This window comes from Mangifera indica, chromosome 13, assembly GCF_011075055.1.
Source record: "Mangifera indica cultivar Alphonso chromosome 13, CATAS_Mindica_2.1, whole genome shotgun sequence".
NCBI lineage: Eukaryota > Viridiplantae > Streptophyta > Magnoliopsida > Sapindales > Anacardiaceae > Mangifera > Mangifera indica.
The window spans coordinates 15,380,485-15,404,311 of NC_058149.1; the positions used below are offsets into that span (position 1 = coordinate 15,380,485).

At 36.4% G+C, this 23,827-nt stretch overlaps 1 protein-coding gene and 2 pseudogenes across 2 annotated transcripts; 1 reads left to right on the forward strand and 2 right to left on the reverse strand.

The window, feature by feature from the left end:
* Positions 1-909: 909 nt before the first annotated feature.
* LOC123194241 lies at positions 910-11,933 on the reverse strand (annotated as a pseudogene).
* A 2,670-nt stretch (positions 11,934-14,603) lies between these two features.
* LOC123194242 lies at positions 14,604-16,665 on the reverse strand (annotated as a pseudogene).
* Positions 16,666-16,726: 61 nt separating this feature from the next.
* LOC123195107 (putative ATPase N2B) lies at positions 16,727-23,322 on the forward strand. 2 transcript variants are annotated; one of them, XM_044608712.1, is made up of 14 exons: positions 16,727-17,074; positions 17,581-17,717; positions 17,824-17,966; positions 18,503-18,648; positions 18,926-19,005; positions 19,248-19,505; positions 19,987-20,097; positions 20,399-20,521; positions 21,008-21,129; positions 21,209-21,278; positions 21,690-21,782; positions 22,007-22,134; positions 22,446-22,587; positions 22,922-23,322. In XM_044608712.1, exons 1-14 carry the CDS (start codon positions 16,945-16,947, stop codon positions 23,012-23,014), a joined length of 1,776 nt encoding a protein of 591 aa, XP_044464647.1. In that variant the 5' UTR covers positions 16,727-16,944; the 3' UTR covers positions 23,015-23,322. The 2 variants fall into 2 exon arrangements, with proteins under 2 accessions (XP_044464647.1, XP_044464648.1); XM_044608713.1 differs by lacking the exon at positions 17,581-17,717 and having other exon boundaries at positions 16,730-17,074.
* The last annotated feature ends 505 nt before the right edge of the window (positions 23,323-23,827 follow it).

The following is a 23,827-nucleotide window of genomic DNA, read 5'->3' on the forward strand; positions in this document are numbered from 1 at the left end:
GTTTGTTGAAGCGGTAGAAATGGTCCTTTACTGCTGGCCAACCATGTTCCTACACTGAAGGAATTTAATACAGCCATTTGCCCCTGGGGATTTACTCGTGTTTTGTCGGATCCTAGGGAGACCCTGTTTCTTAAATTTAGATCTAACCTAACCTTGAATCATTCGTTCATGGTCCATTGACGCCAGCAGTGGCTCCTAATAATTATAGTTAGTAATTACCGTGTTTACCTTAAAGCTCAAACTTTTCCTATACCTATTGGTTAATTCTGTTTTCATGTATCCATCGTGAAACCCTACCTACGTATTGTCGGGCAACTGCACATGTTTTTTAAGACCTGGGATATTTCATTTCCATCTAGTTGGCATGTGAAGCTCGATTATCAGCAAGAAGAGAAAATCTGCTGTGGTTGGAGATGTCCAAATTCAGGGTATTGTGGTGTGTGAAATGATATTCCCAGTAGTAATCTCTTGTTATGATGACCCATAGAATTAAATTTTGTCCCATTTAGTTAAAGTTATATAAGATTTGCTGTAAGTCACTTTATCCATGTTTGCGAAGAAACCATGTGATTTTCTATTTAAGATTATCTTGGTGATAATAACATTCATGCTCCCTTCGGCCAATTCATTTACTGTAATTTTTATGCTTGCAATGGATGTCTATCTACTTCTACCTGGGCATGATGAAGGATTCCACGGAGAATTTGATAATATGTTAGAAAGATTGGGCTAATGGTCCATAAAGATAGGGTATTAATGATAATCATTACAGTCCATTCTACAGGTTCCTCTCTGCTTTTTGACATTTATGATACAATAAGCTTGCAAAGAAACAACACTACTCGGGTTGAATTGAAAGGGTTACAAGCCATGACAAGACTCTTAATATGCAAACGCCAGAACCTAATCCTAGTGCTTCTCTTCGGCCGATGAGCCTTTCACTATAATCTCCATCTCTCGAACATGTTTAATTGCTTTTCGCTTGTACCATGATGCAGATATAAGAAACAATACAAAATTAATGAAGCTTAATGCAGCTAGAAGTCCATAGAAGCAATCAAGTCTCCCATTGTTTATGTTGTCACCAACCCAAGCTTCTCTACCTCCACTTCCAGTTACAGTCTTGACAAAGGAAACCAGAAGGCTACTGAAAAAGAACCCAAGTGAAAGAGTTGCAAGGAAAAGGCCAGTGCTCATTGTTTTCATGCCTTTAGGTGATTGAGTGATGAAGAAATCTAGCTGACCAGTGTATATTGATCCTTCTCCAGCACCCACCAAAAAGAATTGTGGGATCAAATGGAAAACAATGATTGGTAAAGCTATTGTGGTTGGACCATAAACTTTAACTACTGATAGACGTTTGACCTCTGTTAGTGCTGCAATTGCCATTCTAGCAGCTGACAAGAAAAGTCCTATGACTATCAATTGTAGGTTGGTAAATCCTATTTAAAAAACCAAGTGATAGAATAATTTAGAAAAAAAAAAAAAGGAACTTCTCAAGTTGTATTTGGATTCCACAAGAACTATAGTAATAACCGCATATGAGAATTGAACAGTTGATAGACCGCATATGAGAATTGAACAGTTGATAGGGTGCCATTATTCTAGTTTACACTAATGATCTTATGCACATTTGCCATAGAATAAATCCTTACACATTTACCTGGTTTTCTTTTCCATCTTTTAAAGAGTGGTATGATCACTCGGTCATAAACTCCCATAGTGAGCAATATGGCTGCCACAAAGAAGACAGTGAGGGAACCAACTGGAATTTGAAAATGTCCTATTGATCTCTCCATGGTAGCAGCTTGTTCTACAGAGAATGTGATCATCTGAGCATATGTGGACCAAAACAAGATTGTTGCTGCCCAAATAGGAAGTAGTCTAATCACCATCTTCACCTCTTCCACCTTGGTAATTAAACAAAGCTCCCAAGGGTTGCAAGTGATAGAATCATCAATTTTATAATCAGCTTTTGCACAACAGAGGCCTTGTCCAAACAGCTATAGCATAAAGCACAGAAGGAAAGATTTATGAAACAAGTATCTATTAAACGTAAAAAAACATTAAAGGTTGTAGACTGTTAGGAATATATTTCAAGGTATCTGTAAGTAAAATGACATTGTTTTTTTTTATTCCCCAATTTTGTGCTGAACTGTTTTCACAAGATTTGCATTTAAGGGCAATATAATGATCAAATGAGCCCAACTAAAACTAGAAAAGGATAAGGGGGAAGACGAAAGGTAATAGATATTTTAAAAAGCATTTTGTAAGGCAAATATAACACTAGTTTACAGTGAGGTTAGAGAAAAATGATTGGTATAATTTAATTGGATTCCAAGACAACAACTAACTATTTGATACAATTTATTTAATATATGACACTAGAACAATGGAAGATTCATCAAGGCATGAGCTGAGGTAGTTGATTCTGGGGCTAAACTATGATTAAACAGCAGGATAAAGAAGAATGGTGAAATGATATTCAATTTTTCAGGAGTTGAATTTTTGCAGTTGGACTTGGTGAAGTAGAGAGATTAGTGAAAACTAACATTATATAGACTATTAGCAATATTTCAAAATTTATCTACAAAGTTTGTATGGAACAAATTGTTTACTGGAACTGATTTTGTGTCCTGGCTTCTCACATCTTCAGGATAGTCCTCGTATAAGGAGTCAGTGTTAGAAGGTATTTCAATCTTCTTTTTCTTTACAGCTGCCACAACAACTTGGCAGATGTGGACAATGGGACTTCCTGAGCATTTCTTGTATCTGTATCCTTGAGTTCCTGATAAAATATCACTATAGCAATAAACATTGAAATAGAACAAATTTCGTAACCCCAGCTTCGACCAATTTCATCTTGAATGTATACGAGCACTGTAAAAGCCATTAAAGTCCCTGTAATAATTACAAAGAAGAACCTACTAAATAAGTAGGCCATTTGCATCCTTTCCTTTTCATCTTTCTCAATCTTTCTCATCAAACTGATCGGTTCCAAATCCTGAAACACTTGATTTTAGGCCACCAGTCCCCAGTGCAATTAGATACAAGGCAAGATATAAAATTCACATTTGAAATCCGCTAGCTCATTGGCATTGAGTAACTTGGGCAACATGGCAAGGAGGGGGCTGCAGCTTTGGCAACTTCGTTGATATAGCCAATAAGCTAGTCCCCTGATTTTTGCATTATCATATCACTTACTGTAATAAAAAGGAAAAAAGTACAAATATATGATAGGTTCCTGGAGATAAGCTAGACTTGCACTGCCGAACACCTAGAAATGCTCTGCAATCAACCCTCCTACTGCCGCCAGAGAAGTTTGCTCGCTGTGAAACTTGTTGAAAAATTATATTGTATTTGGGAATGTAATGCACTGTAAAATAAAGTTTTTAAGTACTCAACAAATCCAATGTTTATATAAAGATATTGTATTGATTATAACTCAGAATATCAATATAAGAGTTTTACAATAAACTCTCTATTCCATCACACTTCTAGCATATGAAACCCAAGAAAATAACATAGAAAAACCCATAAAATGTTCAATGAAACTCAAAAAACACTGCAGTAATAGAAGTTGAAAATCTCTCCCAAATGGCCTAGCTTTCGAGAGGCTAGGTGTTCTCCTTCTCAGTCGAAACTGTCTACTCTTTTCCTGAAAAATCTCTCCCTCTTCTCACGTTCTTTTCTTTTATTTTTATACCCCTTTCTCCTCTAACTACCCTTGATTTTATTTGCCACGTGTCTGCATTTTCACAATGGTCCAACCTCTGTCTTGCTTTTGTGTTTTCCTCTCTGTCTTGTTTTTGTGCCCTGCCATTATATGAAGTCTTAACAATACCTCGCCCAACGAGAATCACCTTGTCCTCAAGGTGAAAGGTTGGATACTTCACTTTCATTGCTACAAAACTCTCTAGAGCGATTTCAAAGGGAAGTAGGTTCTACCTTTTGATAAAAAAATTCTCGCAATTAGTAAGCACAATAGGTACTTCTGCAGGAGATATATGGTTAATGGTTATGTTGTCACCAAAGTTGAGTAAGTAGCGAGCATCTTTGACTCCATAAGGGCCTAGTGGATCAATAGTCATGTTCTTGAAATATGGGGACTTGTGAATGCAAGTCGAGTTTGGATCCCAGGAGTAAAGAGTTGAAGTGGGAATAGAAAGCTCAGTCCACATAGGGTTCCCCTTTCTAGTTGCCTCGAAAGTACTCTTGAACATATCAGATGACATATTAGATTGAACAACCTTAGCAATTTGTTCATTAGTAGGCCATATATCCTTAAAGTACACATTCCTTCCATCTTTCCTAGCTCCAATTGGCTCATTCTCGAAGTTGATGTCAATTGTGCTAGCAAGAGCATAAGCAACAACAGAAAGCACAGTTGCCACACCAATGTCTTTTTTCGAAATTGCAACACCAATTGATTCATCAATTTCAACAAAATTTTCAATACACGTTGTGCAGCCATAACCAATCTGGAGCAAATAATTTTTAACAACACTAAAGCCCGACGCAAGACTTGTTTTGACGCAACAGTTGACCTCTAGACCTAGTTCACAAGTCTTTTTAGCAATAAGACCAACCGCAGGCATGAGACTAGGGTTTGAAGCATTGGCACAGTTGGTCATGGCTGCGATAACAACACTACCATGCTTAAGTTCAACAAGCCGTTGCTTGGGTATGTTAAAACTCTTGGCAAACCAGTCTCTAAAGCCTCCACTTCCATACTTGGCTCCAACAAGGACAATCGTATCTTGCCCAATGGACTTGTACCTCATTGCCATATTAAAAACATGAAGTTTCTCTCTTGTGGAAATATGAATTGTTTTTGGACCGACTTCTCCATTTAAGAGCTTGTTAACAAGACAAATATTGGCGACGGTTCCTTTGGCCATCACTTCATCATTGCCTCGACAACTACCATAAGAATTGAAGTCTTTGCAATCCACTCCATGCTCAAGCAGATACTTTACAGTAGGGCTGTCATTGTAGATACTTTCAAAAGGAGATAAAAATGCCACAATTCCCCAACCTTCGCTAATTTCGCTTAAGTCACGAATGATTTCACATGAGATGTTCATGTCAAACTCTTGCTTAAATCCAAAACACTTGGATTTTCCTTCTCCCCCCTTCACAATGGCACTAGCAATTGTGTCATGCTCACCAAAAACTTTCTTAAGCTATTCACATTTGGAATACAGACAAGATTGGTTTGTGTGTGTTTGTTTGTCACATCGGAAACGGAGACCTTGTGTAATTTTAGATGGAATTTCTGAAAGAGAAAGGTGTTTGAGACTACTAGGTTGAGAAGATGGTCGATTTCTAGAGCTGTGGTGGTTGGCGTTTGGAAGTCTAGCTAACAAGTTATTATGTTGTAGTCGTTGTTGTTGGGTGAAGGAATTGCTAGTGCTGAAATGTAACTGCTAGACTGGTGAAGAAAAAGAAGTCCACAGGTTATGTGAGGGGAGATTATGGGTTTGGGGTGGTTGGATATTGGTGGATAAGTTAATGGATTTGAGATCTCATGTGAGAGGTTGTGGGTTGTAGTTGTGATTATAAGTGGGATGGGTTCCAACTATAGGCTTGATTAGTGGTTTGTTAGTAGGCTAGATTTGGGTTGTGGTTGTTTGAGCTGGGTTATGTAAATTTGGTTGTTGTTGGGGTGAAAAGAAGGTGTGGGTGGGGAAAATTTTATAGCTTGGGCAACATTTTTTTAAGCTTAATTTAGTTGGATTTTGGGTTTTTAAATTTGAGTTTTTGTGGAGTAAGATTTTGGGTTAGAATATGGATTCTTTTAAATATAAAATATGTGTTAGGCTTGTGGAAAAGCAACTGGAAATAGAGTGGGTGAATGTACAACAAACACTTGAGGCTGGGTCATATATTTTGGTTTGGTTAATGGGGTGATTAATAAAAAATGAAAGTTGGGTTGGGTTTGATTTGTGAAAACTAAAGTTGAGTTTATATTAAAATTGGTTTGAGTTTGAATTAAGTGATAGGACTTTTGGGCTAGGTTGGGTTTCTAATTCTCACTTTTTCTTCTTCCTTTCTTTTCTTCACGCCTCCCACACTGCTTTTCATCTCTTTTGATTGGAAAGCATGAAGGTTAAGCAGGGGAGTTGATTCAAGTGGCCGGACTTTGTCAAAGCCAACCAAACCCCCATCGGACTGTACTATCTCCACCAGATCAACCTTGATTTTGCTGAAGATTGCTTCAAAATACCTGGATATTGATGCCCCTCTGTCAAAATCTCCCATCTCAATTGACCCATCTTTCTTGTTCTTTGTTTCCCTATTGGTTTCCTCTTTTTGGACTGTTGTTGGTGGTCCAAGCTCTCTCAAATGCTCCTGCAGTTTAATTGTAGAAGAGAGACCCAACTTTTGAGCAATCCAAAAAGCGTCTTCAAAAATCTCTCTCCAGCTTTTGTTCATGTCTCTACTTTTATTTGCCATGTTTCTGTTTTCTGATTCCATTTCTCCCAATTCCAAATTTATCCAGGAATGTGCTCTGATACCATTTGATAGGTTCCTAGAGATAAGCTAGACTTACACTACTGAATACTTAGAAATGTTCTGCAATCAACCCTCCTATTGCCCCCAGAGAAGTTTGCTCGCTGTGAAACTTACTGGAAAATTATATTGTATTTGGAAATGTAATGCACTGTAAAATGAAGTTTTTAAGTACTTAAGAAATCCATTGTTTAGATAAAGATATTGTATTGATTATAACTCAGAATATCAATAAAAGAGTTTTTACAATGAACTCTTTATTCCATCACACTTCTAGCATATGAAACCCAAGAAAATAACATTAAAAAACCCATAAAATGTTCAATGAAACTCAAAAAACATTGCAATAATGGAGTTGGAAATCTCTCCCAAATGGCCTAGCTTTCGAGAGGCTAGGTGCTCTCCTTCTCAGTCGAAGCTGCCTACTATTTCCCTGAAAAACCTCCCCCCTTCTCACCTTCTTTTATTATATTTTTATACCCTTTTCTCCTCTAACTACCCTTGATTTTATTCGTCACGTGTCTGCATTTTCACAATAGTCCAACCTCTGCCTTGTTTTTGTGTCTTCCTCTTTGTCTTGCTTTTGTGGTGTGCCTTGGTTTTGTGCCCTGCCATTATATGAGGTCCTAACAATATAAAATTAAAACCACAAGAGAGAAGAATTACAAACTTACAAGAGTCTAGACAGTGGCAAATATTGCAATTGTTTTGTATCTACCTAAAAAGGAGTCAGCAAGGAAGCCACCCAATAAACATAGCATAAATGAGGTACCCATGAAGTCTGTAACTATATCTGCAGAAGTAGCACTTGAAAGATGCATTGTTCCACCCAAAAATGTCACAAGGTTCACTACTATTCCCATTGTTGAGGGTCTCTCGCATCTCTCAACACCTGGATAAAAGGTATAATGGTTTAGTATATTAAAATTGCTTTGCTATCCAGTGCATATATAGAACATAGTCTGTGGCAACTTTTCCTTTTGAGGAAAAAGTTCTTCAGCATTGATTTTTATTCACAATTAAATTAAAAAATAAGTTTAAAACTCATAACTTGAACAAAGCTTTTCACTTAAACATTAGTTTCAGAATTCATGATGGAAATGATTTACTAGGAATGAAGCCTTTCACTTAAACATTAGTTTCAGAATTTGTGATTGAAATGATTAACTAAGAAGTTTCATATCATACCTAAGCTAAGAGCAGCAGGAACTTAACCACCAGAGTTAGACCTGTCAGCAGGATTTCCCTTGTAGTCTACTGCACTGGCAACATACCAACTCTTCATCTGATCCTGTTAACATAATCAATATGTGCATTTCTATTTGTCAGTGATCATCAAAATAATATTTATGGCTATAATAAGGAGACTCCATAGACCATGAAAATAACTTGAAAAATAAGAAACTAAATAGACTAGAGACACCAGCCATATTTTGCAAAACTCAGATGGAGAAGAGCTTAAATAGAGATTAGAATAGGAACAAAATGGGAAACTGAGATGTTTTGGTACTCAAATGGCTCTAATTTATAGGCAAGGATAGAAGTGCTTTTCTCTTTACAGTGACCTCCACTAATATTTCTGACAGACCTCACTTTGTTACGGTAATGTTAAGGATTAGGTTTATCATATCCAATATAGGAGTTTTCTGAACTTGAATCTTCTTGCAATCTTTCCCTTTTTAAATATAATTTTATGGATATTCCATGCAAAAGTTGGATGTTGAAGGTGATGAAGAATCTTTGGAATAGAGACTGTGGCTAAAGTAAAAGAAATTCCAGGAATCACTATTCTTGACATATTTATATTTTATAGAAACTCATTCTGTTAGGATTAATTAAATTGGGCCTGAGAGCTGTGAAGGACATACAGAAACCACTCATTGTAAGTGGTTTTGCAGCTTTTGCTACCCACGAAAGCTAAAGCTACTAGCCTTGTATCTTTCTTCTGTTCCTTTGTACGGACAGAATCCATTATTCCTTCTCTTTAAGAAAGTCGCAGTGACTCAGTTGTGTGTGAAGATAATGAACACAGTATAATCCAAGATCTCAGGCAATGTTTTGGTCCTCACGAGTAGGCAACTTCAGCATATGATATGATTCAACAGTCCTCCCTTTAACTGTTGAGTAGACTGCTTCCCTATTAAAGCTAAGAAGCATTGACATCTCATCCACAACATCGTGTTGATCACTGAAGAGCCAGTTCCACTGAGGTCTTATTCATAAAAAAAGGTCTATATGAAGTGCTAACCTCAGCCCTTTTAAAGTTCTACACTGTTAGATTGAAGAGGCTCCCTGACTGGGGCTGACTTTGATCTTTCAGTTAAGATATCATTGGAACCTGAAACAAGTATGGTGAACTTCACAATCAATTAGTCTTGCACAATTTGAGGTGAAAGTGAACCTCTACTACTACAAGGAACATTAGTTTTTATTAGACTATATATAAGCTCTGTTTATATATACACACACATTAATAATCATGCTTGTATGTTGCTACTGAAAAATCTTATAATGGACAAAGACAACAGGTTATTCTTATGATGGTCTAATCCCTACTGAAAATGCACTTGTATGTTGCTACTGAAAAATCTTATAATGGACAAAGACAACAGGTTATTCTTATTAACATATAAACAGGGATTGGACAAAGACACACACATTATTAACCTCAATATTAAAATCCCTGTTTATATGTTAATAAATCTATATATAAGCTCTGTTTATCAATTCACACAGTTTAATAGTATCTCTAATCATGCTTTCTCCCTTTATGCTATGCATTATTCCAGTAATGCAGCTATTACCGAGAGAGCAAGAATTCAATCACATTATGTGTGAAAATAAAAAAATGTTAGGCTTTTACCACACTAGGCCAAGTTCAAGATAAAGGCTTTCCTACATGATGTATATGTCTGGGCCGAGTGCGAACTCAGCTCCTTCAAGTGAAAATAATTGCATATGTTGAGTTCAAAGTTGAAAGTGACAGAGATACGAATTCCAGTTGGCCCTTCTCAAAAGCAAAAGTCTAGTAACTTAAGCAATTTGAATGCTATGCAGCCTGTTAAACATGAAGAATTACTCCACCGAACAGAAATTTTTTTATATATACACACACATTAATAAAAAAATCAAAGCAACTTGATCAGTAAAGCAACCATATATTCCAAGGATCCCTCTGCTACATGCAGATCCAGAGCCCAGAATTTGTTTGCTTTCTTCTAAAAACTGGAATTTATCACAACTTTTTCCTTTGATCATATTATTTTGCACCCATTAATCTCAAACTCGTATGGGATTATATATTGGCACGTGTATCATATTATAGAAGGCCCAATTCAGCCCAAGCATAAGATAATAGTGTCGTAATCAAATAAAGGTCTTCATATGCATTAAGTAATTAAATAATTAAGCAAACATTATATAGAATATTTCAGACAAAAGATGATTAGGGCTCCCCACTTTATGAAATTATCCAATTTTTAAACATTATTGCCAAGGTCTCATGAAAGGAAGAACTTTTATTTCCTACTGTGGGAGAGGATGGTTTTTCCCCGAATCAAACAGATTGCTAGTAAGAAAAATGTGGTCCATGAACAATTGTTATATAATCAAACAAGTTTAATTTATTTACTTAAATGACATATGAAGTGATGTTCATGTGTATTCAAAGTGGATACATATAGTATTACCTTTTTTTTTTATAACAATAAATCTATGCATACTGATTTTGAGTACATAAATAAGTGCACACTTATGTGTGTCATTATATGAATTAAAAATAAAGTAATACCTAACACACATAAATATATATTTATTTGTGTACTCAAAGTGAGTACACATTATATTGCTTGTATTCAACATACTTAATCCAGTAGTATTTACTGTCAAGATATTATCTACTTTATACATACAGTTCATCATGATTTTGCTTACGGGTTTTACAACTCAAAACGCGTCTTAACAACTTAAAGAGCTCATAGAGTATTTAATTAGTCGAATCCTCCTACCGCTAACCAATATGAAATACACAGACAAATCCAACATCTCTCTGGTGCTTTGTTGATATGAAATTTGTCTAAAAGTATTACATACACCCCCCTTTATAAGACTCAACGTCCTTGCTGAGGTTTGTTCTACCATCTTTCAAGAGGATACGCGGAATCACTCTGATACTATTTGTAACATCCCTATTCAATAACTTGTCTCATTGTCAAAATATTGTCTATTTTGAACACAAAATCTGTCATTACTTTGCTTCTAAACTTTGTAACTCAAAACGCATCTTGATAGCTTAAAAAACTGACAAACTATTTAATCAGTCAAACTCTTCCACCCTTAACTGATGTGGGATACACAGATAGAATATAGACAGACCTAACATCTCCCTCGTGTTTTATCGATGTAAGATTTGTCTAAGGGTATTATATAATGTAAAGCTTAGAAACAAAACCATGATAAACTATGTATCCAAAATTGACAATATATTGATAGTGGACCAAACTATTGGACCAAAAGTGTTATAAATGGTATTAGAACGACTCTTGACATGTCATCTTGAACGATAGTAGGATAAACTTCAACAAAGTTGTTGAGTCCTGTAACATCCCTCCCTAAAAGTACTACCCACCAAAGGAAAAATGTTACGAATTAATATCCGGAGCATCTATTTTTTTTTTTTTATCTTTTAAAATATTTTAACATGAACGCATCACTAAAAGTGTTTAGAAATTATTTTAAGAAAACTGAAAATCTGGAAGCGAACAAAAGATATATATACTCATGTGAAAACTCATCTGAAAGCATCCGAATACGTGGAATAATCATATACAATTGTACCATCATCTCAAAAAGGTCAAAAGTCGATAAAAACATCTCACTGTGTGCATGTAATATAAACCAAAGATAACTTGTTTCAGTCGGATCTACCTACGCTAATTTGACCCTGCCTTGCAGCTACCTCGATCACTTGTACCTGCAGTCATGAAAGAAAAGGAAGTTAGTGATAAGAACACTCAGTAAGGGGAAAGAATTAAGTAAACTATTTCCTTTCCTGTTCTAACTCATTCTCGGAACTTAACCTCACTTATAACCCCCATAAGAAATCGAGGGGATAATCTAGTTTATGCGTAACTATTTGGGTCATACTCTGTCCCATCTGGTGTCTATTTGATACTTTCTGGAAGCTGACTATAGAGATTTGACACTTTTCTAAGCTCGAGCTCTTTTCTTTTCTCTCACTACACCATTTCTGAATCTGAATTGAGCTCTACTACGAGCATGTTCTACTGCGAGCGGACCCTACTGTGGGTTTATGTCCTACTACGGACGTGCCCTACTGCGGGCGGTATAGTGTAAAGTGCCCCCTCATAGTTCATAGCATGCATGCAGGCCTTATATCTTACTAATTTTGCTTCCATCTAAATCTATTCATAACTCACCAGAGCATACTCCTAGGACGACTCCTGTATCTTGAGCCCCAAATTCTTTTTCTTGCTTTTCTTTCTTTTCTTCTTCTTTTCTTTTTCTCCCCTTTCTTTCCTTTCCTTTCCTCTCTTTTCTTTCTTTTCCTTACCAAAACTGTGAAATACTATTCACAACACTGTTCATTTGACAGGGCAGCTTTAGTTTTCATACAATTTCACAATCTAAACTGTCTCCTCTGTTTATAATAGCACTCATAATTCATTATATATCGTTGAAAAGAGGATTCAAAGAGCTTTCCAACAAGCTATAATAGCACTAATAATTCATTAGATAAGACAGTCAAAACGTGAGATGAAATCAGTGGCAAAAACTGCCTCCTCTATTTATTTGGTAAAGTAGTCGTTGTGCTTCATACAATATTTAACAGTCCAAATGATCCTCAATTCATACAAGTTATATATCACTGAAAAGAGAATTCAAAGAGCTTTCTAACAAGATATAATAGCACTCATTACTTATTAGATAAGACAGTCAAAACGTGGGATGAAATCAGTGGCAAAAACTGTCTTCACTGTTTATTTGGTAAAACAGTCCTTTTGGTTCATACAATATTTAACAGTCCAAATGATTTCTAATTCATACAAACTATATATCATTGGAAAGAGGATTCAAAGAGCTTTCCAACAAGCTATAATAGCACTCATGATTTATACGATAAGGTAGTTAAAAACATGGGACGAACTCAATGGCAAAACTATAAATATTGTCCAACTCTCTGCTATCAACAAAATTACACACATAGACACCCCAAATGGCAAAACAATATTTCTCAACTTCAAAATCATCATTTATAATATAGATCCAAGGAACTAAAAGCCTAAAACATGCAATATATCAAGGATGATACCCTTTACCTTATTTCAAGCCAATTTTTTGCAAGTTGACTTCCTTTTTCTTGTCTTGCTTCCTTTATCACCAAAATCACCTTAAATCAACACCAAAACATATTAACATATTCATATAACATGCTTCCAATACATATGTAAGCATAGGTAAAGGGAAAAGGAATAGATCTTTTGGTTACCAAGGCTTCCAAAGTGCTTCATTTACTTTTCTTTCCTTACTTGTCTTCCAAAACTCCTTTAAATCCTTCCTTTTTCTTCAAAAAGTAAAGAAAAAACATGAAGAAGGCTGCTTTTTCTGGAAGGGACGGAAAAATGATAGAAAAAGTGTAAAGGTGTCTTTTTTGACTTTTCTCTCCATATATATATATATATTTTTATATCTTTCTCTTTATCTTTTTCTTTTTGTATTTATATATATATATATATATATATATATATATATACACACCCATACATATATATATATTTAAAATGAGAAGTATCTCAAAACAGGGTCAAAAGACATAATTGCCCCTGGAACATACCTGAGGGTATTACAAGTCCTGTAAGGGGATATATGTGATTCTCTTAGACAAATCCCACATCAGCAAAACACGGAAAAGATGTTAGATCTGCCTATACTCTGTCTATGTATCTCACATTGGTTAGAGGTGAAAAAATTTGATCAATTTAATAGTTTATGAGCTCTTTAAGCTGTAAAGACACATTTTGGATTGTAAACCCTATAAGTCATAATAGACAATGTGTTCAAAATAGAGAATATTTTGACAGTAGACTAAGTTATTGGCCCAAGAATGCACCCCTGCATGGCTTCCACTTCCTGCACACTGTTGACTTTTGGCCGTACCCCTGTTGCTTGTCTCTGCATGCACATCATTATGTCCTGCAAGTTGGCCCCTTGACAGTTGGACTGCCTCCCACATTGCTAGAACAATGAACTACTGGACTGGGTTGTTTGCGCTGGCTCTCCCCCTAGCCTAGACCCTTCCTAGGGCTGGATTCAAGCCGAGCCGAGCTCGGCTTGCAGCCAGCTCGGGGTCGGCTCGCTTTATTTAGGGGCGGCTCGAGTTCGACTCGTTTTTGGCTCGGTTCGTTTTTAGCTCGGCTCGACTCGTTTTTCATATCAAAACGACATCGTTTTGTGTATATATATGAATCAAAACGACGTCGTTTTGTATAAAAATTTTTTTAAAAATTTTTAAAAAAATCTGCCCTGCCAAGCCGAGCCAGCTCGAGCTCGATCGAGTCGAGCAGAGCCCGACTCGTTTCGGGCTCAACCGAGCCGAGCCGAGCCCGAGCTCGAGCTGGCTCGGCTCGAATCCAACCCTAACCCTTCCTTGGTTGCTGGATGGTTAGGGTTGACTCCATAACACTCTGTTACAAGTCTTTTGCCCATTTGTCCTGAATTGGACCCTAGCCCCTTGACTGGCCTGTTTGCTACTCCCGCATGTGCGTACTCCCGAGCTACGCTTGCGGCCTGCTGTGCAGCACGCACCCCCTGTGCTGTTGTTTGCCTGGACTCGTGATCACACTGCAGGGCTGAATCTGCATTCACACAATGACATGCTGAACCCGCATTCCTGCTGCGGTGCACCTGATTGTTACGCTGCGACAACCCCGTGTTGTGCCTGCCAAAATTACCCCTTGACAAATTACATTGAACAGTATCAAATCTAATACATTGCCAACAAAGCAGGCCACAATCTAAAGACTTCAAGTGATCCTTTGGCGTAGCTGTACCAGAAGCACCATAATCTCTTTTTCCATCCTACAACAACTCTTTTCCAAAAGATAAGACAAATGAAGCATAATGTGATTATATGTTGATGAACTCCTGCCAGAAACAGTATCGCTATAATTGTCCCTAAAAAGGGGCACTGTATGCACCTGCTATGACTTTCAGATGATCCATGGCATGCCATGTCTACATATTCAGCTAGGTTGATCAAAATTAGAGGACAAGAGTTGCACAGAATTGACAAAGCTTCCACCTAACCCAAACTTTGGTACCATCATCCGTGACAGTGAATCATCATGAGTTGGAGTTGAAAGCACGATGAAAACCTCAGTGGGCATCATAAGATTTTTTAACTAGACAAGACAATCGTGGAATAAGTAGATGGAACAATAATCCTGAAATTGATTATCGGTTTGTCACCAGAAATTTCTATAGGAGCATAATCCATCCTTGAAATGGTGGAATCGATTTTGGTCCCTCACCACTATTTCTCGATTATAAGTCTTATAGGTGAAATTAATGGCAGAATAAGTGAAAATCAGGAGGCATCTTCCTTGTCTTCCTCATTAATGTGCAGTAACACCGCCAATGTAGAAAGAACACATCCAGCTGCCTTCATCTCTCTACCCATTTCATCTAAAATCTCATATATATCTTTGTATTGATCATGAGATTTATCCCCGGCAACAAATTCATAAATTTCGTTATTCAGTTCAATAACAGTGCCCCCAGGGATCTTCCTCATCCCCCTTCTGTCCATCACCTCCCTGATATTGATTTCTTCCCCAAAGTAGCATTTTTGTGTATATGTTGGAAAGTAGTACATAATCAGATTTGTGCATAGGTTTCATTTCCGGTTAACCATTTGGTGATACTCTCCCCAGGCTTGATTTCACGCAGGCGCAATAAGCTCTAATCAAGGTTGGGCAAACAACTGGGTTTGGTTCAATGAGCATCTCTTGGCCAAACTCATATGCCTCTTGAACTAATCCAGCTCTGCGTAATATATCTACCATGCTTCCAAAGTGTTCAATTTTAGGTATTATGCCAAAATCTTTTTTCAATAAATCATAATACTCTCTTCCTTTGTCAACTAATCCGGAATGATTACAAGCAGAGAGCAATCCAACAAAGGTCAGGAGCCACTCCAGCTTCTATCATCTCCTCAAACAAAGCCATAGCTTCGAAACCATGACCGTCCCTTGCCACCCCAACAATCACAGAAGTCCATGAAACAATAGTTCTCTAGTTCACGTTTCTAAACAACTTCGAAGCTTCATCAACATCACCACACTTAGCAAACACGTCAATAAGCGCATTACATAACTCCACGCTTTTTTTAGCCTCTCTTTCTAAATAAAATATCCAATCCACTGAGAAAGTCACGTGCTTCTCTAAGTCGTACACGCAAACAAAACTGAAACCACAGTGATCTCATCTGGACAAACAATACAAATCTGCATCTTCCTGAACAAACCTATGGCCTTAGTTGACAAAACCAAACGTGCGTATCCACCAATCATCGCACTTCACGAAACAGAGTCAAACTTTGACATTTCATCAAATACCTTACCAGCAAACTCGATCCCTCCTTTTCAGCAACCATACATGTGAACAAAAGTGTTGTGTACATTGATATTATCACCAAAACGGAACTTCAACACCAACCCATGTGTAGACATGCCGAAATTCAGGTCCTCAAAACCAGCACAGGCCTTAAGAACAAATGGGTACGTGAATTTATTGGGAAAAACTCCAAATTCGAGCATAGGCTTGTAAAGTAAAAAATTTGCCTTGAACTTGTTAGTTTGAGCATAAGCTCGTATTACAGTGTTAAATAGTAGTGGATTGAAAATACGATATCGTATTTGGGTGAAAATGCAAAAGATGAAGCGTAATCTATAACGTTTAGATGGGAGGATGTGGAAGTAAACTTGGTAAGAACTGATGGGTTGTTATGGAGACCCAATTCGATAATGTGGTATAGACTTGGGTCAGTTTTGAGAGGCTATTGCAAGAACGGAGGAGAGATAGGCAGCTCTGCTCTGCTGCTCTTTTGTTGCCCGTTGAAGTTGAAGTAATGATTGGGGTGCGAAAGAGTACACCCGATCAAGCAAGGGACATGAGTCTCGTTTTTGAAACTTCAAGGGAGGTGCATGACATTTACCCGGAGCGTTTTCTTTTATTGCGGATGCCGAGGGTAGATTCAAACAGTTACTTTGCTGTCCACGTCAACAGTGCTCCAACGTTGCTCCGCGTGGTGATAATAGAAGCAGCCACGTCACCTCTCAATCAACCTCCCTCCGTTTTCTGGACGACAATTTGGAAACTGAAATCACAGTCGTAGCTCTGAAAAAGAAAATGAGAAAATTTTCTTCGATGGCTTCGTTACTCTATCTAGGATTGTACATCCAAAGAGGAACTTATAATAAGAAGGTTGGCATAAATGTGCTTCGCTCTTATTCTCGCCTTTTATCTCCAAAGCCTCCAGGTACCTGGCCTCTTATTATATGCTAGTTAATGCGAAGGTTTTTTTTTTTTTTTTTATGAAAATCAAATTTTGTGATGATGTGAATCACGCTGGATGATGATAATAAGTATATGCGAAAAGAGTTTGTCTTGGGAATGTAAATATTATTGGTGTCAATAATTTGAGTTTTAATGTTTCTTCGAGCAAAATTGAGAATAGAAGAGACATGAATTTCTTGATCCATTGAACTTTGAAGAAAAAGAAATCTGTAGTTTTTAACTGCGTAGCTACTTAACGTAACTTCTTACTTACCTAGTTCAACATGTAATCTGGTCAATTATTTTAGTGGCTTGTATAATTTACAAAGTGAATTCCTGAATCGATTCCTTTGATCAGGGGATTCTTTTTTTTTTTTTTTTTAAGTTCCACTTCTTTGATGAATGGCATATTCACTAGACAAAAATGATGGCGGTTGTTGAATTTTCCATGGTATCTTCGTTAATATGGTTTAAGATTTTATCTCTCAGGACCACTAATGCAGTACAGAAAACTGATTGAGGAGGGGAAGCTGCGGTGGGATCCTAACCAGGAAAGGATTGCTTTGGCATTAGAGAATTTGCTTGGGAGATTAGAACAATATGAAAAAGATATGGAGGAATATCATGTGATTTTCTGTGTTGCATTGAGTGCCGGATTTGGTGTTCTTGTTATTCTTTGACCACCATTATGATTTTTCACATGATTTGCATCCTCTCTTTGCTTTCTTTTAGGTAAACCTAGCCAACTGGGAGAAAAAAAGAGAGTATGAGAGGCGCAAGCTATTGATGGAGGAAGCTGAGCTAAAGCAGCAGGGAGATCTGTTGGGTTCAGTAAACAAGAATAGGAATCAAATATTGGAAAGATTGATGCTTTGGTGAGGCATTTCTGGTTCTGTCATGACATGTTTTTGACCAACCCTCCAGTTTACCATAAAATATATGTTTATATTTGGGTAGAGCATAGTAATATTGTTGCATATTTTGATGACTCCGTACTTTTTGTGCATGGATGTAATCAAGAATAAATATCATTGAGTTAATTCAAGAAAAACTATAGCATAGAATTAGCTGAAATTATTCGTTTTGACTGAGTTAATTGGTCTCTTCTGTTTCCCTTACTAGAGGCAAGATTCCCAAAAATTAATATGCTGTTAAATCAGTTTTTAACTTCCTAAATAAACTATAGCAAATACTGCCAAAGATTAGGAAACCTCAGAAATTATCATGGATGCTTTCTATATTCTATGGCCATGGGCTTTTCAATATTAAAGGCATGCATCTTTGGTGATTTTTCTTGAGGATATTGAAACAAAGTTGATATCAACACTGGAGAAGTTTTAATGGCTTTTTTTTGGTAAGTAGAAGTTCTAATGGTGCCTTGTCTGATTAAATGGAACCTCTTTTGATTCAGGAAAAAACCTAGAAATGTAGAATCAGGAGTGGGTAAATGGGTTTCATACCTTAACCGAGAAAGGAAGTTGGATTCTCTTGTTGGGCGGCGTCCAACTGCTCCTCCAGCCCCGAAAGGAGTATATATATATGGCAATGTTGGAAGTGGTATGTTGGTGGATCTTTTTTGCGCTTATTTTTGAAGCCTGGGCATACAAGATAAAATACTTAATTACACATTGGACAATATGAAAGAATTGGTTTCTGATCTGATAACATGGTATTGTTCCATAAATCATTTTTTGTTGTCATTCAAATAAATCATTTGCAGTGGAGATTGCTAGTTGCTTTTAAATCTATTTCTGAGCTTTTCATTTAATCTTGTTGACTTATGAATGTGCATATTCACAAGAATATAATAAACTAAAGAAATTGTTCCATGCAGGCAAAACCATGCTTATGGACATGTTTTATTGTGGCACTCAAAGAATTGTTAAACATCGACGAAGGTTTCATTTTCATGAGGTAAACTCTTGATTATTTTGCTGAAATCCTGAAAGTTCCTTGCATTCAGATATAAATTTAAATTTATTTTGATAAATGAAAGAATATACATTTTTACTAAAAAGGTTTTTTTCCCTACAGTTTGAGATTGCTGTCCTTTGATGGTAATTCTTAGGATTTTAAATTTTCTTTGCATGCTATTAATAGGTGGCAGTATATGTAATGTGCACTTGATTCCATTTATTAAAAGTATGTTTTTGCAGGCTATGCTCAAAATTAATGAACATATGCACCAGTTCTGGAAAAATCAAGTGGAGGAAAAGTCTTTGCAATCTAACATATCTAGTTGGATTACGAGTCTTCCATTCGATATGAAAGTTAAGGAATGGGTAGCTGCAGAAGAAAGATATAAGCAGGATGTTCAGATGAAAGATATTCTTCCTGCGGTAGCTGATAAGTTTCTTATGGAGTGGCATGCAGATCAAAGAGGGGCCAGCATTCTTTGTTTTGATGAGATACAGGTGATGATACATTTATAAAGGGTCTGGTTTTCATTTATGTCATTGACTTCACATTTGTAATGTCCTTTTGCACTCTTGCTTCAATGCAAATCTATTGCTCAGGTATCATATGTTAACACTTTTACATTTCGCAATCAAATATATATGGGTTTATTCCTTACTCTGAAGTTCAGTGATGAGATCCTTCCTGTAGCTGTCTGTAATTTGTTTGCAAAAATCCATGTTCTAGAGGTCATATTAAGGCAGAGCTCTGCTGATGACCAAGACCAGGGTTGTCACTGTACAAAACAGCATGCTATTTCACTTTGATATTACCCTGACATAGTGATAGCCAAGAACTCTCTGCATTTTCCAAAAGATGAATTAGTATTATGTGGGAATATTCACTATTGTTTATCACTATCCAGAACCTGTTGCTAAAGGAACCAGCTTATGGAATTGGCAACTCTTCATGACATAAATGTTTTGCTTTCTAGTACAGACTGTGGATGTGTTCGCTATTGTAGCCTTATCCGGAATTTTGAGCAGATTGTTGAGTACTGGAACTGTTCTTGTGGCCACGAGTAACAGAGCACCACATGATTTAAATCAGGTATGTTGCTGATTGATGTTGATGAATGCAAGAGCTTAATTGACCAGAACTTGCATTCAAATTCCCCATTATGTTGATAAAATTTCAATAAATTGAGTTTGTTGTCATCGAATCCCCCTGTTTTATTTACTGTTATGATAAGTTGTGTATGTGGTTTGTATGTCTGATCCATTTTTAAGGTTAAATAGTATTATTGTTGGTCCTTGTCATTAAGTGTATGCTATTGGATGTAGTGGTTATTTCACATACACAATGCATAGAAACATTACAACAGGTTTCAGAAAAAATCCTTCTCATGCAGGATGGGATGCAGTGGGAGTTATTTCAAAAATTTGTTTCAAAATTGGAGAAGCATTGTGAGATTATTGCAATTGGAAGTGAAATCGATTACCGTCGCCTTATAGCACAAAGATGTATGGACCAGGTGAGATATTATCATGGTTGGTTTCTTCTTTATCTGTTATCTACCATCAAGATTTTTAGTCTAAGAATTATCTTGACATCATAACACCAGTTGATTTTGTATAGATTTTAATATCTTCCACAACCTTTCATGTTCAACCTTTTGGAGGCCAAATGAGAACTATCTAGATGGCTTTTCTCGGTCTTAATTTTCCGTCATTTACTTAGATTTAGGAAGAACTCAAGTCCTCTATATCATGATAGTTCAGTGAAATATGAAAAAAGGATTTTGAAAGATTAAGACTACATATGGAAACATTTTCGTTAAATTTCCAAGCTTTTTCTGGTTGGAGTATCTAAATCTTAGCTTGTAATCATGCTTTAATTTTTTCTTTCCCAGTGTAATATAACTTTGAGAAATAAAAAGTCAGGTTCCAGTTTTTGACAATTCTCTGAGGATGCTATTGCTGTCTGTTTAGTTTTTGAGATTATCGTCTCATATATGCAGGTCCACTACTTCTGGCCCTTGGATGGTGGTGCTCTGACGGCATTTGAGACAATGTGGGAGCAAGTCACAAACCAGTTGGGAGGAAAAATCACGTCCTATACCATCCCGGTGATGTTTGGGAGGTACTTTTCAGTCTTAAATACACAAATTTAATCAATTTACTCTTCCCAAATTAAAGTACACTTTTTTGTTCTCAACCAGAACATTGGAAGTTCCTCAAAGCTGTAATGGAGTGGCACGCTTAACATTCGAGTATCTATGTAGTCGCCCGGTAATAGACTTGCCTTTTTGTATGAATTTGTGATTTTTGTTCATAATTTTTGTATATGGTCAACAAATCATTTATAAGTTAATTGCTGTATATAGCCACACTGTCCACACATCTTCAAATATATGGGTGTGTGTGTTTTTCTGTGTATAAATCCTCATTTTATTACTAATCTTTTGTTTATCCATTTATTTGCTAAATTGATAACTTTTATCTGCCAGGTTTTTTAACATCTTAGGTGAGCTTAATATCTCAAAAGCTCATCAGACTCTTCTTTTGGTGACTTTAGAAGATGGCAAGGCATTTGAATTATTTGACAATTTCTTTTCCTTTTTTCTTTAGCCTAGGCTTGTTTGTGGTTCGCTCACTTTACCTTTCCTGGATGGTGTTATTAACTTTATTGTCCAATGTCAGTTAGGTGCAGCAGATTACATTGCAGTAGCACAAAACTATCACACTGTTTTCATCTCTGACATTCCAGTAATGAGTATGCGAATTCGTGACAAGGTATGTTAGCAACATTTTAATGCTTCAAGCGCCAAGCTTGGTGTTGGATATTTGATATAAATGAGCTAAGGAACAGTATTTGGGAGTTCCATTGCAGAAACTGCTTTCTACTTTAAGTACTTCTATAGATTTGGAATCTTGTTTCAATTCCTATGATCAACTATGATTGACTTACAGTTAATTTCATTCTTGTTGCTGCTGATATTAACATGCTTCACTTTCAGGCACGTAGGTTTATCACCCTAATTGATGAGCTATACAACTATCATTGCTGCCTCGTCTGTTCTGCAGCTTCTTCTATTGATGATTTATTTCAAGGAACTGAAGAGGGTACACTTTTTGATTTGGAAAGGTAGGTATTTTATTCTATACCAGGTGGCTTTATAATCATTTGTTTCTCATCTGCATAGAATACTCTGCCTAAATGTTTCTGGATCTCAATAAATTGTTTTTCAACTGTAGCTTTTAATTCTGTAATTATTACTTCTTCCTGTAGATGTAAAAATGAAGAATTTTGATTTTTAGACTGAGTTGCAATTTGGCAATGTTACATATTTTCCTTTTTTATAAATGTTTATGAATGCACCTCAAGAATTTTCAAAATCTAGGGGTTCTGAATTCATATGTATATGACTAACATGGGCATCTCCACTTGAATTTCAGTTTCCAGTTTGAAACAGAGATAGAGGGAGGGAAACTTCGCCGAAATGTTTTGGCAGAAGGCTCTGTGAGTTCAGGGGGTTCACCCACTGGTATAATTTCCATGCTATCTGGACAAGAAGAGATGTTTGCCTTCCGCCGAGCAGTAAGTAGAGTTCTTCTTTTCTCAAATATTGTTTTGTTTGTTGGTGCCCTCACCCCTCTCTTAAGAAAATATGTTTGTTGAGCTGATCCAAAAAATATTTCTTTTTAACATTTGAACAATGATACCGTGGCTTGCTTGGTCAGTGTTTTTTTATATTAAGCACAAAAGCATCATGTTTCTTTATCAGTGATTCCTTACTGTGTACCTATCTGATGATTCATAATATTTACTGGTTAACAAGAAATTGTTATATATATAGCCTTTATGCCAAAAACATATGTTAAACATAAAATTGATCATATATTTAGTTAACAGAAACAAGTTGTCAATGTAGGTCTCTCGCTTGATTGAAATGCAGACACCTCTATACCTGGAAGGAGTTCATTCTCTTCATCCATTTTTCCAAAACAAAATCAAGAGTATGTAAATAGTCATGCAAGTGCCTTCTCGATCCCAATCATTGATCAAGAGAATAAATCCATTGTGCTTATAGGGACCCCTTTCAACCATGCATATGCAGAAGAATGCTTGCCCTTCCTCATTTTCTATTTATTTTATTCTATTATGATTTAACCATTTTCAATTGGTTATTATGAGGATGGATGCAGAAATGTCTTGTAAGAAAAGATGTTATTCATATAGTACTAAGTGACAAGTTGACATCTGAACTCTGTACATGATTCACATTTGTCCCTTTTGATTTAATAATCTAGAATTTTCAGTGGATGCCCGCCCTAATTTTGGATTCATACTGGGTGCTCTTGACTGTCATTTCACTGCCAAAAAAAACTACAGACAAAAAAACAGTGTGGCCATTTTAGGATTATCTTAATATAATAACCCCATTTGACATTGAAGTTGTTGAATATGACCTCATTTGATCTTGCATGGAGGTACCGAAATGGTATTATTTTAATGAATATCTCTCCTCTAACCTTAGTACTTTTGCTTAATTTTTTTCTTCATTCTCTATATGAATCCATACACTGATTCAATGGATTGGTAGTTCTCTCCCTATACATGTGTGCCAATCTTAATTTTATTCATCGCTTTCTGTCACTGCTTTGTCTATATGGAATAGTTGAAGCTGATATCACATGCATGCCATATGCAAGAGGCTTAGAGTCTTATGGCCATGGAATGAGGTCAGTTTTCTTTTCTAGAATTGCCAGTTAAGTTGTTGAAATATATTGGCTGATTATTCTTCTTTTAAAAGTTGTGTATGACATTTGGGAACTTA